This window comes from Cydia splendana, chromosome 22 (genome assembly GCF_910591565.1).
Source record: "Cydia splendana chromosome 22, ilCydSple1.2, whole genome shotgun sequence".
In the NCBI taxonomy this organism is placed as follows: Eukaryota; Metazoa; Arthropoda; class Insecta; order Lepidoptera; family Tortricidae; genus Cydia; species Cydia splendana.
Window position 1 is genome coordinate 8159857 of NC_085981.1, and position 13512 is coordinate 8173368.

The window sequence follows — 13512 nt, forward strand, 5'->3', positions numbered from 1 at the left end:
TTAAAAGACTTTGAACCTTTAGGTATACTCGACTAGTAAATACAAATACCTACGTAAACTTTTTTATATTTATTTAAATCCCTTTAGTATTATTTATGGAAAGATCGAACTTTTATTGCATAAAAGTGACATTGATATAGTTTTTATACATATAATTACATAATTACATAAAGTACTTAACTATTAGTCAAACCCGTTCTTTATCGCTTCCGGAGCAAAAGTGCCCGTAATGCTCAAGGCATTACCCCGCTGGATGGCTATGGACAGCCTCTGCACCAGAAACGATTCGGAGCGGGAATCCTTTCCCTTTTGCCTAAGTAAGATATCTTATTTAAATTAACGTTTTATATTTGGATTCGATATGAATGTCTTTTCAGTTTTGCACTCAGTTACATTATCAAAGTTCTTATGGTACACCGTTTTATTGATGTTTTTTATTTGATTTTAATTTGTCAGAAAAAAAATCATTTATTTACATACAATATATATACAGTGGTACTACTAAACGAAATTAATAACTAGCTTAAATCTAAAATAGGCCCTTGAGGCATTGTACCAAGGATGCTGGCGGCATTTCCTCGCTGTATCGCAATGCTGATACGTTGTGCGAGGTAGCCGCCAGCTCTTCGGTCACCAGTTACGTCAACCAGACGCTTCGCGATTTCTGCGAACAACTCATTATTTGTCAGATATTTTCATGTTCTCATCTACAATTATCTTGTTACAGGTACAACAATGAGGCAGCACACAACCAGATAACAATGATCAACAAAACGACCACAAAAATGGGGATGGTTAGATTGGAGTTAACTTGACACCCCAGACTCTCTCTGACTAAATATGTGTGTGAATTTTGACTAATAGTGACCTGAACTAGTATGTGTGTGGATTTTGGGTTAGTGATGTGTGTGTCTGGATGATGCCGGACCGGGACGTGGGCGGGGCGGCGGGGAGCGGGGGGTTCCTGCCGTTGCAGTTCCCGTCGGCCTTTGCTGCGTTCCATGCTGCGCCGAGCACGCCCGCCGCCATGCACCACGCGCAGCACTACCACCATCATGCGCAGTGAGTACCCTTTACTTTCTCAGTGGATTAACCCCCTTATAACACAAGAACCTTCGTTAAATTTATATTCGAGAGTTCTATTCACTATTCAGGCGGCCTAGCCAAGGGACGCTCGCTCGCGCTTGGCTATTGAATCGCTTTGTCTCTCTATCCCTCTTCCGTATTAGTGTGAGTGTCTGAGTGACGTGTCTGTGTGAGTGTCGGAGCGTTAGCGATTGGCATGTTGTCTACGGGGCCAGGGGCCTGGCCAAGATGACAATTGTTGATAGAAAACGCCAACGGAAACTAAAATAATGTATGGAAATATTGGAAATAGTCACGTAACTTTCGTAGCATTCGTCATCCCGATACATTTTTATTTTTTCGTTTGGCGTTTGTCGATGAAAGATTGTTATCTTGGCTAGGCGTCTTGAAGTGCTGAGTACCTAGGTACGCCGCCCGTAGAAGCTAACGCTGCGTCTTACGTAAGCGAACAACTCGCAAACGCGACCCGGCGCGGTGCGGCGGGCCCAAGGCGTTCGCGTTTACAATGAGATCGCGTACGTAGGACACTTGTATAGGTATCAAAGGATTTATTCACCCCGCGCCGCCGCATCGCTTCGCTTCGCGTTCGCGTGTGTTCGCCTACGTAGTACGCTGCGTAAATTGAGATCTCAGAACAGAATAGGTTGTCCTGTCCAAAAGAGAAGTTGATACCATTTTGCTTTATTTTATTAGAGAAGTAAAATACCATAAGATTCAATTTAATTATACATAATTTTAGCAAAGCGGCTATTGCACATTTATACGGCTTTGTGCTTTATGAAACACAGTCATGTTAAAGTTAATTATGGCATGACTGCCGCCTAAAAACTCATCACGTGAGCTATTATCGTTCCATGTTCGAGTGTTTTAAAACGAATTGAAAGGTTACAGCGATTATTGTTAACCTTTGTCTACATGCTTGTTCATTGAAATAACTGTTCTAAGTTTCATTTGAATTACTCGTATTGCACTTCATACCATCGCCCATATTCTTGACTGTCCATTGGTGGGCCTTATGCCTGTTGTAATAAGGTCCACTGTGTTAAGAGCGTTGCTGTTTGTACTATCAGCAGTAGAAGTAGTAATGCGAGTGAGGTGTTCAAAATGATCTGGGCATTTACTTAGCCACTTCTGTTGCTGACTGTACTCGTCTGTTATTAATGACTGAACTTAGCAATTGTATTATCTTTAAAATGATAAAACGCCTATTATTGCAATTTTTAATCATGTTTTAAAGGTTAATTTATAAAAGAATGAGAGGATCTCTTTATTAATTCAAATATATTCGCCAATATTCAGAAAGAATATATACTTGAAATATTTATTTACATCATATTTAACATTCATCTTATTACATTAAAGATCAAGTAAATTAATCTAATGCTAACATAAAACAACTTAAGAAAAAACATAATATTTATCAATTAATGGCTTTCTAGTTATAAAACATGAACTTTGTTAGAATTAATGTTTACATAATCGATAATTTCGAAAATATTTAAGGAAATCTCAAAGACGTTTAAAGCTCATCAAAGCCTATGTCGTGACGCGGGAATCGAACTACCGACCTTTGACTGGCAGATACATAGCTAATGGAAGGCCATTACTCCACGCCGCATAAAGCTAAGTTAGCTCGTACTGGTTCACGACTTACTTTACTTCAGTCATAGAGAAATATAGTAAGAATAGAGTGCTCACTCCATACATCAGTCTTGGTACCAAACTGACTATTATTTTCGTAGTCGCGACATTTAGCATCGAGTAGCCGAATTATTAGTACCACTACTTGATACTAGAGGTGTGGCGACTCCCGAAAATTGTGTTGAACAACAATTTACAACTAATATTAGAAGCAGGAGTTGTGCAACATCTATTGTCAAGTAGCAGTACTGATAATTCCGCTACTCGATGCAAGATGTCGACTACGAAAATAATAGTCGTTTTGGTACCAAAACCGATGTACATATGGAGTGAGCACTCTATCTACTTTTTTCTCTTTACTTCAATATAAAGATTCCTTATACCTTTATAGGACTTATACTGACATTAATTCCCTTATATAGAAATCTGATGTTAATATACTTGATTATGTCTTGCATTCTCATGGCATGTTTATACTGTTTATAGGTTCTTGGAAAGCTAAGTTTTAATTACAATTTAAATAGTAAGGTACGTTAAAAAAACCTTAAGCTGCTATTATATGCCTAACCAAACATATTAACCTTACGTATTTATTTGTCTCTGTAACAGTGTTGTTATAAGTATAGTTGTTTACACCCAGCTGCAGAATTGCATGACCGCTTTATTAATGAATTCAGTCATAGTGTGTCCATGCAATTTTGCAGCTAGTTGTACCTTATAGTATAAGTTCTCTGGTTTTCAAAATTATATTGCCATGAACCTATATTAATTACAATTTAAATAGTAAGGTACGTTAAAAAAACCTTAAGCTGCTATTATATGCCTAAGGGTACGTATTGCAATGTCTAAAATTAAAAAAACTAACGTTAAATAACCTACGTTCAAAATACCTAAAATCTAAATACCTCATGGTGTTTTGACTTAAATTCAAAATATCTAAAGTTTAAAAGAGTGCATATTATAATGTCTAAAATTAAAACACTAATGTAAATTTACCTACGTCCAAAATCACTAAAATCTAAATACGTAATGATTAAATACCAAAAGCTAAAAAATGTCTAATGGTATGTTTGGTTTTACGTCAGCGTAACCTGTTTGGCAGAAATCATTTTCAATGAATGTTTAATTTGCAGAATACTTCAGTTTGCATAGTATACAACTCACCACATACAATATTTGCAAGTCCGAATCTTAAGTAGACTATTGTTAACGTGGCCGATTTTTGTAAACCTTAAACAAACAAATCCGATTCGGAGCACCCCACTATCCACGTGGTCTTGTCTGTCGTACCCCTAGAGTGTATGTCAAAAGCCGGAGGCGCGGAGGGGAAGCAGCCCTCGCCTTCGCAGCTTCGGCTTGCTGGTCGCCAAGGCGACCAGCCTCAGCCGCTGTGGCTCCCATTGTGCTCTGCGCTTTGCTACGCAAGGGCGAAAGGGCTGCTTTGCCCGCAGCGCCGGAGCAGATGCGGAGTGCGAAGAAATGACGGCGCGTTGGAGCCATCCAGAGCTTCAATATCAAGTCGGACTGCGCATCTGCTCCGGCGCTGCGGGCAAAGCAGCCCTTTGCCCTTGTGTATCAAAGCGCAGGCACTAACGGGAGCCTTCGCAGCTTCGGCTTGCTGGTCGCCTTCGGCGACCAGCCTCAGCCGCTGCGGCTCCCATTGTGCTCTGCGCTTTGCTACGGCGGGCGAGGGCTGCTTCCCCTCCGCGCCTCCGGCTTTTGACATACACTCTAGGGGTAGGACAGATAAGACCACGTGGATAGTGGGGTGCTCCGATTCGGATCTACCTTTAGGATTTACCTTTGTTCAATCTACCCTCTTTTACGCTCGCGGAACCTACCCTACTAATTCGTACAAATAGCTAGCAAATGAATCATTTTAGGTATTTTGACCTATGGTATTTCAAATGTTGGTGTATCAAATTTTATTAGGTGACGTATCTGTTGGTATTTCAAACATTAGATATTTAGTCCAATAGGTATTTTAAGCTTAGGTAATTCGTAGGTAGGTGTTACTTGCTGCTTAGGTATTTAAAATCATTAGGTATTCAGATTTTAGGTATTTGGACGTAGGTTATTTAACGTTAGTTTTTTTTAATTTTAGACATTGCAATACGTACCCATGCCTAACCAAACATATTAACCTTACGTATTTATTTGTCTCTGTAACAGTGTTGTTATAAGTATAGTTGTTTACACCCAGCTGCAGAATTGCATGACCGCTTTATTAATGAAATCAGTCATAGTGTGTCCATGCAATTTTGCAGCTAGTTGTACCTTATAGTATAAGTTCTCTGGTTTTCAAAATTATATTGCCATGAACCTATATAAGAACCCACCTTGAATTGTACCCGTTGTATCCCCCTGTTGAATTGCTATCTGTTGGACCAAGTACGACACAGAGTAGGGATCGCAGCTTTTTTTTTATCAGACTCTAAGCAGTTTCATGTACGCCACCGGCTTCTTTTTGGCCGTACATTAAAAGCAGTTAATGATGGACTTTGTCTTCAGCAATACAGTCCCACAGTTCACGCAAAATATAAGTGTAAATAATCAAATAACAACTCTTCGGACCACTTAAGTGGAAGAACGAGTGACGTCACCAGCTGAGAGCAAAACACGATATCGACTGCATCCTCTCAACAACTAATAGCTATCATCAATTCAGAGTCATTTCGTACTTAACTTATTTATTCATTAGCTAAGTGAAGGACTGAATGGGCGGACATTTGTTTAAGTGCGAGGGAACAATGTTGCTGATGCTCCAAGTTTTCTCTGAGCAAGTTTACCTGAGCATTTACATTTTGCGTGTTTGTAGACAGTGACATTTTATGTATGTCTACCAGTTTTTGTCCCATAAGTTATGGACCATAACTGTTATTATTTTGTCGTTAAAAGACGGTTTTGAAACCTGAACTATTTATATTAATCTATTTAAATATTACTTAGTATAAAGGACTTGCTGGTAATTCAAGCAAAAAAAAACATAGTTTAACTCTTGTTAAAGTCTCATTTGAATTACATAAAGTAACTAACATCAGAATTTTGTATTCTGTGTCACGTGTGTTTAAAACTGAGAATGGTGTTAATATCAATATTCTTGTTTTGTAGCTGCTGTTTTTACGATTATTTTTAAACCTATATTAAGTTCTTCTTTGTCATCGGAGAAATCCATCTGCGCTCATCCATTTACTCGCTAAGCAAGTGTCCTTTAGGCGGCTCTCGTTTCATGTCTCCACTCGCTCCGAAAGCTCGCTTTTATGGCACTAGGCCATAAACTAGTGCAGCTCATTAAGCTCATCTCGTCCTCGACCAATACACCTTTTTATTGCATAATTGCAAATACCTTTTTGCGGTCAATATTACATTTACTAAATTTATACCCGTCCGCAATTAAAAAGTCCCTCTTATCGGTAATAAAACTCATATTCGTTACGTTTACACCTTGAATATTGAAGTCCATTAGCGGTTCCGGCCGTTTTTTGCTCGCTATAGTTATAGGAAAATTTATTCCCTTTGCAGGTAAATTTTTAGATTAGATTAGCTCTGGCGTATTAAGCGTGGTTTACGGCGCTCTAAACCCTCGGACAAGCTGTTACTTAATGATTATTTATTGCACAACACCCAGCACCGTTCTATTTGACGACAGCATTAATCTTTTGTAACTGGTTCCAATAAAATGTGAACGTATAAGGTTTGATCGGCACCTACTCGTAGATGCACTAATGAATTACAAGCAGGAAGTCGTTGAAATTGAGACGTTTACGGCGTTAGGATAGACGGAATAAAAGCTGCGGCGTTACTTACAAAACATACCCTTTAAGATTACAAGGTCAGATATGCCACTACCTTCTACGGTAGTTAAGTCGTTATTCTTGTAAGAGTATAGAGCGAACCTCGGTGCTCAAAGGGTGCGTGATGTATGCCCCGCGCTGCACTCAATGATTAATATCCGAGAATTGTACCTTGCGGCACGCTCGGACCGAACAGTCGGATATTACAACTTTTAAATGTTAATTTACTAAACAGTTGGAATTTAACACACTGATAGATGTGACGTTGTAATCGCTCTCTGCCACAGTTGTGGTAATTTATAATTTATTGTTTGAGCTGCCTTTTTGTTTTTGATCCCTTTGTTCAAACGATACTGCTCTTCGAAAGAGTTGGCCGTCCTTTCAATCATCCTCCTTGCTTAACATGATCGTTTTAAGGGTGAAAGTCGTACTAAATTTATATTTATGTTTCGTTTATAGTGATTGCACGAGGTTCGTTATGAATATTAGAATATAAAGCTGTATCGTAAACTTTTCTCCTCGGAAGTTCAGTAATCCTTTGGCCACGGTTTTCGGCCGGATGCCGCAGGCCGGGTGTACCATTAACGACAACTCGGTGCCTCATTTAACCCGCTGCAGCGATAATTGCCACCACGTGTTTATTCCTGTCTAATTATAGCCCACAATGGGTTGGACACGATCGGTTATTTTGGCTCCGTCGCTCCGTCAAAGTCGATTTTGTCCGGCCACAAAAGAGGTGTTGCGAGGCGGCCGTCGCTTGATTCATTAACTGGAGCCCTTTGAACTGATGGATCGGGTTTGCGTGCCACTTCGCCTATTAATTCCATTGGTTGAGCGCTGTGTACTCTTGTTGTAGGCTCATGCTTCGCATCATTGGAATCGTCGTCTTCATTTGTGTTTGATCTAATTCCATCCGCTTCTATGTCTTCATTCATTTAAAATTGTTCAACGACTGTTCGATGTCTTATTTGACTTTTTATGACCGAGATAAAAATAACACGTGAAGCATCTATTAATCCAATTAGAATAAGCTTAATTCACTACCGGTCGATAAATTCTTATTTAGTATCATATTCTTAATTGGCTATTTAAAACTAAGTAAGTACATACTACTATGTTAAAGTACCAAGTGTTTCCTTGAAAACTAGTGCAGCTGCTTCTCGAAACGGTCGTTTTAGTTTTCAACGAGTCACCAGATAGTCTTTATTATCCTAAGCACTATTCATAGCGTTCCCAAGAAACCTTTATACACTTGCGTCGCCACAAAAGCTAAGCCATGACAAAGTGCTATTCTCCCGCCCGCATCCCGCTCGTATTGTGCGTCCTGTCTTCACAAATCACTGATGGGAAAAAATGGTGTAAAGACAAAAGCATTATCGAATCGTGATTGGTCGCTGTGTGTGGCGCTATTGTGTAGCCCAGTGTCGATAATTAGAGCTTTATCGTGTATTAGATCTAATACAATATTATTCGGCGTGTAATCTTGTTTGATATCAGCTCCGATATTGTATTGTTGGATGGTAATTGTATTGTTTGGGAATTTGATAAAGACTTTAAAGGAGAAATTTGTGTGATTGAATGTATTTTTTTGTTTATGTCAAAGGCGCTATAATCAGATCTAAGTTTAGTTTGGTTCTGAGTGCGACGGGATCAAAGTCAAAGTCAAAGACATTTTACTGACAACTGAAGATCGTGTGAATGATTTTCTGTCTTTTCAACCTCCATTCTAGCTTGAAACTTGATGTTTCCCGTATCGGGGATATATTTATACACTTTTATTTCAGTTCCAACTGAAGAGACTAACGTCAAGGCAAACTAATAAATCACTCAAAGAGAAACGTGCTAACTTCGGACAGTTTTTGCATTTCCAAGAATAATAATGGCGACCAATGGTGTCGTAATCTTGAACGGCCATGGTTGCTCTGAAAGTTATGGGGTTTTAAGATCTTTTAAAGTAAGTACATAAGTGTCTCGTTCATAAGACAATTTTAGGGCTGTTTTTAGAAAATAAGTGTAAATATAGACATAATACAACGTTCGTGCAACGCAAGCAAAATGTTAGGAACGTAAACTTTTTATTTCACAGGTACCAAATAGACAATTTGTGGCTTTACAGTAGAAAAGGGTCCTGATAGAAAGTCACTTCTATTTTTATGTACGTAATAACTATGTAGTTTATGACATTCCCATTCCCAGACAAGTTGAACAGGGGCGTGGACGTACAGACGCACTGTCAAACAGGATGCGATGTAATGATCAATTTATGGCCGGAACCAGGACGATTGACCGATCCGATCCGAAGAGACGAAGCTTTATAGCTACCTACTTAATAGAGATAATTCAGATTGATCAGTATTTTTACTGTAGCGACTGTACCCACTAAACCCACACCGGCGTTTCCCACAATATACCGTTTGGGAAGGCGTCCTGGGATCGCGAACATTCTACTACGAAGAGCTACATATTTCACGAATTACTTGTATTGCATGTTTATGCCAAGTTTCATTAACTAAAAGTAACTAAATTAATAGTAAGTATCCGGTATCCTAAATAAATAAAAATACTTAAAACATCCCTAAACCTAAACTACTGTATGGGATCGGCTCTTTATTTACCATCCTTAATTATTTACATTTAATATAAGTATAATAATACATAGGCAAATATACATCCTTAATTCCCATATTTTGGTTAGACTCTTATCATAAGTATAATTACTGACCGTAAAATAGGTAACATCTATTATCAATAACACTTAAAGATTTGTCATCAATTAAGTTTTTTACTATAAAGTACTATAAATTTGATTTAAATTCTGGCATTAGTTTTTCGCACCCTATTAGATAAGCTAATTTATAACTTAATGCTTTTAAATTGATTATAAAATGTAAATGGCCGTCCTATAAATAATAGTTAGACAAGCTTGTAACCACCGACACTACCGAGATTAGAGATGCCACGAATATTTGGCAACTATTCGGTATTCTACCATTTTGCCGAATATTCGGTATTCTGCCAAATGTTGCCTACTATTCGGCCGAATACCGAATATCTGTTGCATCTACCTAAAAAGAAAAATTACACAATAAAGATAACAGCAAACCGCTGTTATTTAATGTTAATATTATTATGTTTTCTTGGAAAGTTGTTAAATACGAAGACCCTGTTTTTGAGCATTTGTTGATTACAAATTATTTTATTTTTATAACGGGTCTGATTTGATTGGTTCTAACTACAATCATTATCTCTGAGGAACAAAAGTTAAATCTTAGCAAACCTTGAGCTTTTTTGAAGAACAGTTTCCATAATAAACTTGATTCAAAATGTTCGTATGTTATGCCGAATATTCGCCGTTCGGCCGAGAGAGGGGCCGAATAAAGCGTAAAATTTCCGTGGTTTTCGAGATTGAACAAAATATAATTGCTCCCTTATACATATAATTTATATCACTTAAATAAGTTAATTTTATTTTCGTACCATTCTCCCTTGTGGCCAACTTCCCCATACTTCCTCTAATCGATGAGCCTCTAAATCGGTTCTAGATCTAACACGCTACTAAGGGCTTAATGAGTTCTTCGATTGTGCAACTGCACCATTTAAAAAAAAGCTTAACTACATTACAGTACAAAAATTCGTTTTAAAAAGGTGACATTAATAGATTAGGAACTGATATTGCAAAGAAATCGTATTACATTGGAGCAACGTATAAAATAGCCCAAGAGCTTGCCTCACTTAGAACCCTTTTACTGAGAACGACAAAAGAACTTACACCCTTCTGCATCAATAACTGCAACCTATAACCTAAGTACAGTCCAATATAGCATCACTTAAGCCCTTATTAACATAAGCGCTGATCTTATAATCTTCAAGCTACTGTATTAACTAAAAGAGCCTAAGTTAAGTACAACTCCTAGGCGCTTAAGACCTTTTTGTTTTGTAGATTAAGCTACTGTGCGCGCACGCGACGTTGCATGACCCGAGTTTTTTTTAATCCACACGAGTTCGATTATTGGGAATTGAAAAATAATAAATCTACTCTGTATGGGTTTAAATTAAGTTTCAATTTGGAAAAAAAGTTAATTGTTTTTATTTTTTATTGTAGGTTTGCACATGCGTTTTAAGGACCTAATTGATATGTAAGGCTGATACTAAGTTCTAGAATTGAATACCTCAAAGTATATTTTTTCCTACTAGGTAAAGACATGATTTTCGGTACTGGATTTTTTTTTAATTAAATATAAACTTGTCTGCTTATTTTATGACTTAACCTTACGGGCTATTTCGTAATAGAAACAAAACAATATCACCTATATGTTTTGGCAATCTAAAACTAAACTATTACTCACTCGAAACAAACAGCTAAATATAATTTAGGTTAATCACCAAAGCGATAGCTCATCACTCCCGCTAAAAACCTAAAAATAAAGACTAAAACTAAAAATAACTGATTATTTAACACTTATTGTAAGCAAATCGCGTTAGTCACGCTTAAGCGCATGAATATGCATGTTTGTGTGTCGGTAAGGAAACTGACTCTGAGTCTGACTAGCCTGGTATAGGGAGGCGTGCATATATTATGAATACTTTGTTTTAAATATAAACATTTGGAATATATAATAGTTTGGGTGAGGTACCATTTCGGGCCGGTGTTCTAAAAGGCTGAAGCGATGAATTTTCCATTTTTCCTTGTACGTATAGGTATGTACGTATATCGACATGGTCGCCGGCGCACAATGTCGCGTAAAACTGATTAAACCCTGCCTGCGCTGATTAATATCGTAATTGGGGTCGTTGCCCCTATTGTGCATATAAACAATGACATTACATTTATACGCTTGTAAGTTACAAAACTTAAACAGCAAGAGTCTATATAGAAAAATCCCCCTCCTTGCTTCGTTCTCCTCAGTGCGGAGGGTTGTGACCTACGTGGAGCACAAGATTCCGGATCGCAGATTTCGAGCCTATCCGATCAATGGCGACTTCTAAGGCATCATGGACCATGAAAAATCTTCTTTCTTGAAGAATAATTACAACTTCTAAAATATCGACTGCGCGATGTAGAAACAAAAGTAGTAACGAATCACCCCCGAATATCGGCAGGCTTCCTTTCCACTGAGGGGAAGATGAGAGGAGTCGTGGGGAGAATCAACCAATATGCTATTGTAATCCAGCGGAGCGGAGAAGAGATGTGAATTATAACTAATGCTGGTGTTGGTTAAGACTCGAGTCCTCTGCTTTAAGACTCGACTCAGTTTTTGAGACTCATATAATTATACTCATTACGTCGAAACTCGAGTTCTTTTCAACTTGTTACAGACTCGAGTCTTTTGTTGAGACTTTTCAGAGAACTCTCATTTTACCTATTACGAAAAAAATTCAAAATGCGTTGCCTTCATGTGAAATTCATGGGTTAGGTACACCATAAAATAACGTTTATTTTCATTACCTACTGCTACTAGTATTTAGACAAAATCTTCAAAATTGTTGACGGAGTCTTTATTCGAAGGCTCGAGTCGTTTTGAGCTGCGCTTAAAACTACTCAATAAAGGAGTCGGCTCGGGACTTAAAAGACTCAGAAGTTTTTTTAGCGCCGAGTTTCGAATTGGGTTTTTTAAGACTCAAAAGACTCAAGATTCTACCAACAATAACTAATGCTATTGGTTGATTCTGCCCGAGTCTCCTCTCATCTTCCCATCAGTGGAAAGGCAGCTATGATTTAGTGGAATAATGGATGATATTCAGGATATCCCGACCTTGTGGGTTTATTTCTAGCTACCTGAATACACCTCACTGAAAAAAAATCGGGCAAGTGCGAGTCGGACTCGCGCACGAAGGGTTCCGTACCATATAAAAAAAAAAAAAAAAAAAAAAAAAAAAAAAAAAAAAAAAAAAAAAAAAAAAACGGTCACCCATCCAAGTACTGACCACTCCCGACGTTGCTTAACTTTGGTCAAAACTCACGTTTGTTGTATGGGAGCCCCATTTAAATCTTTATTTTATTCTGTTTTTAGTATTTGTTGTTATAGCGGCAACAGAAATACATCATCTGTGAAAATTTCAACTCTCTAGCTATCACGGTTCGTGAGATACAGCCTGGTGACAGAGGGACGGACGGACGGACGGACAGCGAAGTCTTAGTAATAGGGTCCCGTTTTACCCTTTGGGTACGGAACCCTAAAAACCCCTTAGGTTACATTATACACATTAAATGAAAATAGCTCAACCCTGAAAGCTGATACGTTATCAAAGAGCTTTCGTTCGGAAAGCTGCCACCTGCTTCTGTTTACTCAGACAGCACCAGATGGCGTTAGTGTCTTTAAAATATACTTGACACTGAAATAGAATTAAGTTTTATTTCGTTAAAGTTATCTACTATAGCTAAAAATAAGTTAAAATGTAAAATTCTATCCTACCAGCGTGAGTCATAGGAAAACCACAAATAAATTGTTTTACATTTATATTTAACAATGTTATCTTATATTTAATTACACAAACGGGTCTACCGCGATATAATTTCATTGTTTTTACCTTTAATTCCGACGTTTCAGCTGAGTTACACCAGCTGTGATCACGGAAAGACTGACGTCCCAACAAATGTCAACGGAGATATTAATAAAACACCACTAAACTACCCGAAATTAGTTTATAAAAATGTTCGGGGTAGACAAAGAAATTGCAGCTACCCGTTAAAGTTTAATGTTTATTGTCCACGGCACGACACGCAACACTCACAGTATCCGTACACTGGTCCGAAGATATATCCGCTGGTTTCACATTTGAATCACTGGTCCCCAAGTAGACGATAATTTGTACCCGTCCTCACGATTGAAATTTTTAGGGTGTTTTTTAATTTCAATCGCCTCTCTCACGATCCGCGGATAATAGTGTCGCTCGTTGGAGAGGACTTTGGGTTTATGTAGCTCAATCCAGTGATTCGTTCCTGTTGTCAGCAAGTGCTCAGCTATTGCGGATTTGTTTACATGGCGATTTT

The 13512-nt window shown here is 38.0% G+C and overlaps 1 protein-coding gene across 1 annotated transcript in view; it reads left to right on the forward strand.

Annotated features, from left to right (window-relative positions):
* LOC134801446 (transcriptional activator cubitus interruptus) overlaps nt 1-13512 on the forward strand; it is a 153522-nt gene that overhangs the window by 67511 nt on the left and 72499 nt on the right. The window contains exon 3 of the mRNA XM_063774015.1: nt 728-1062. Coding sequence (XP_063630085.1) covers nt 917-1062 — 146 coding nt within the window. The 5' untranslated portion in view covers nt 728-916. The remainder of the gene's footprint in view (nt 1-727; nt 1063-13512) is intronic.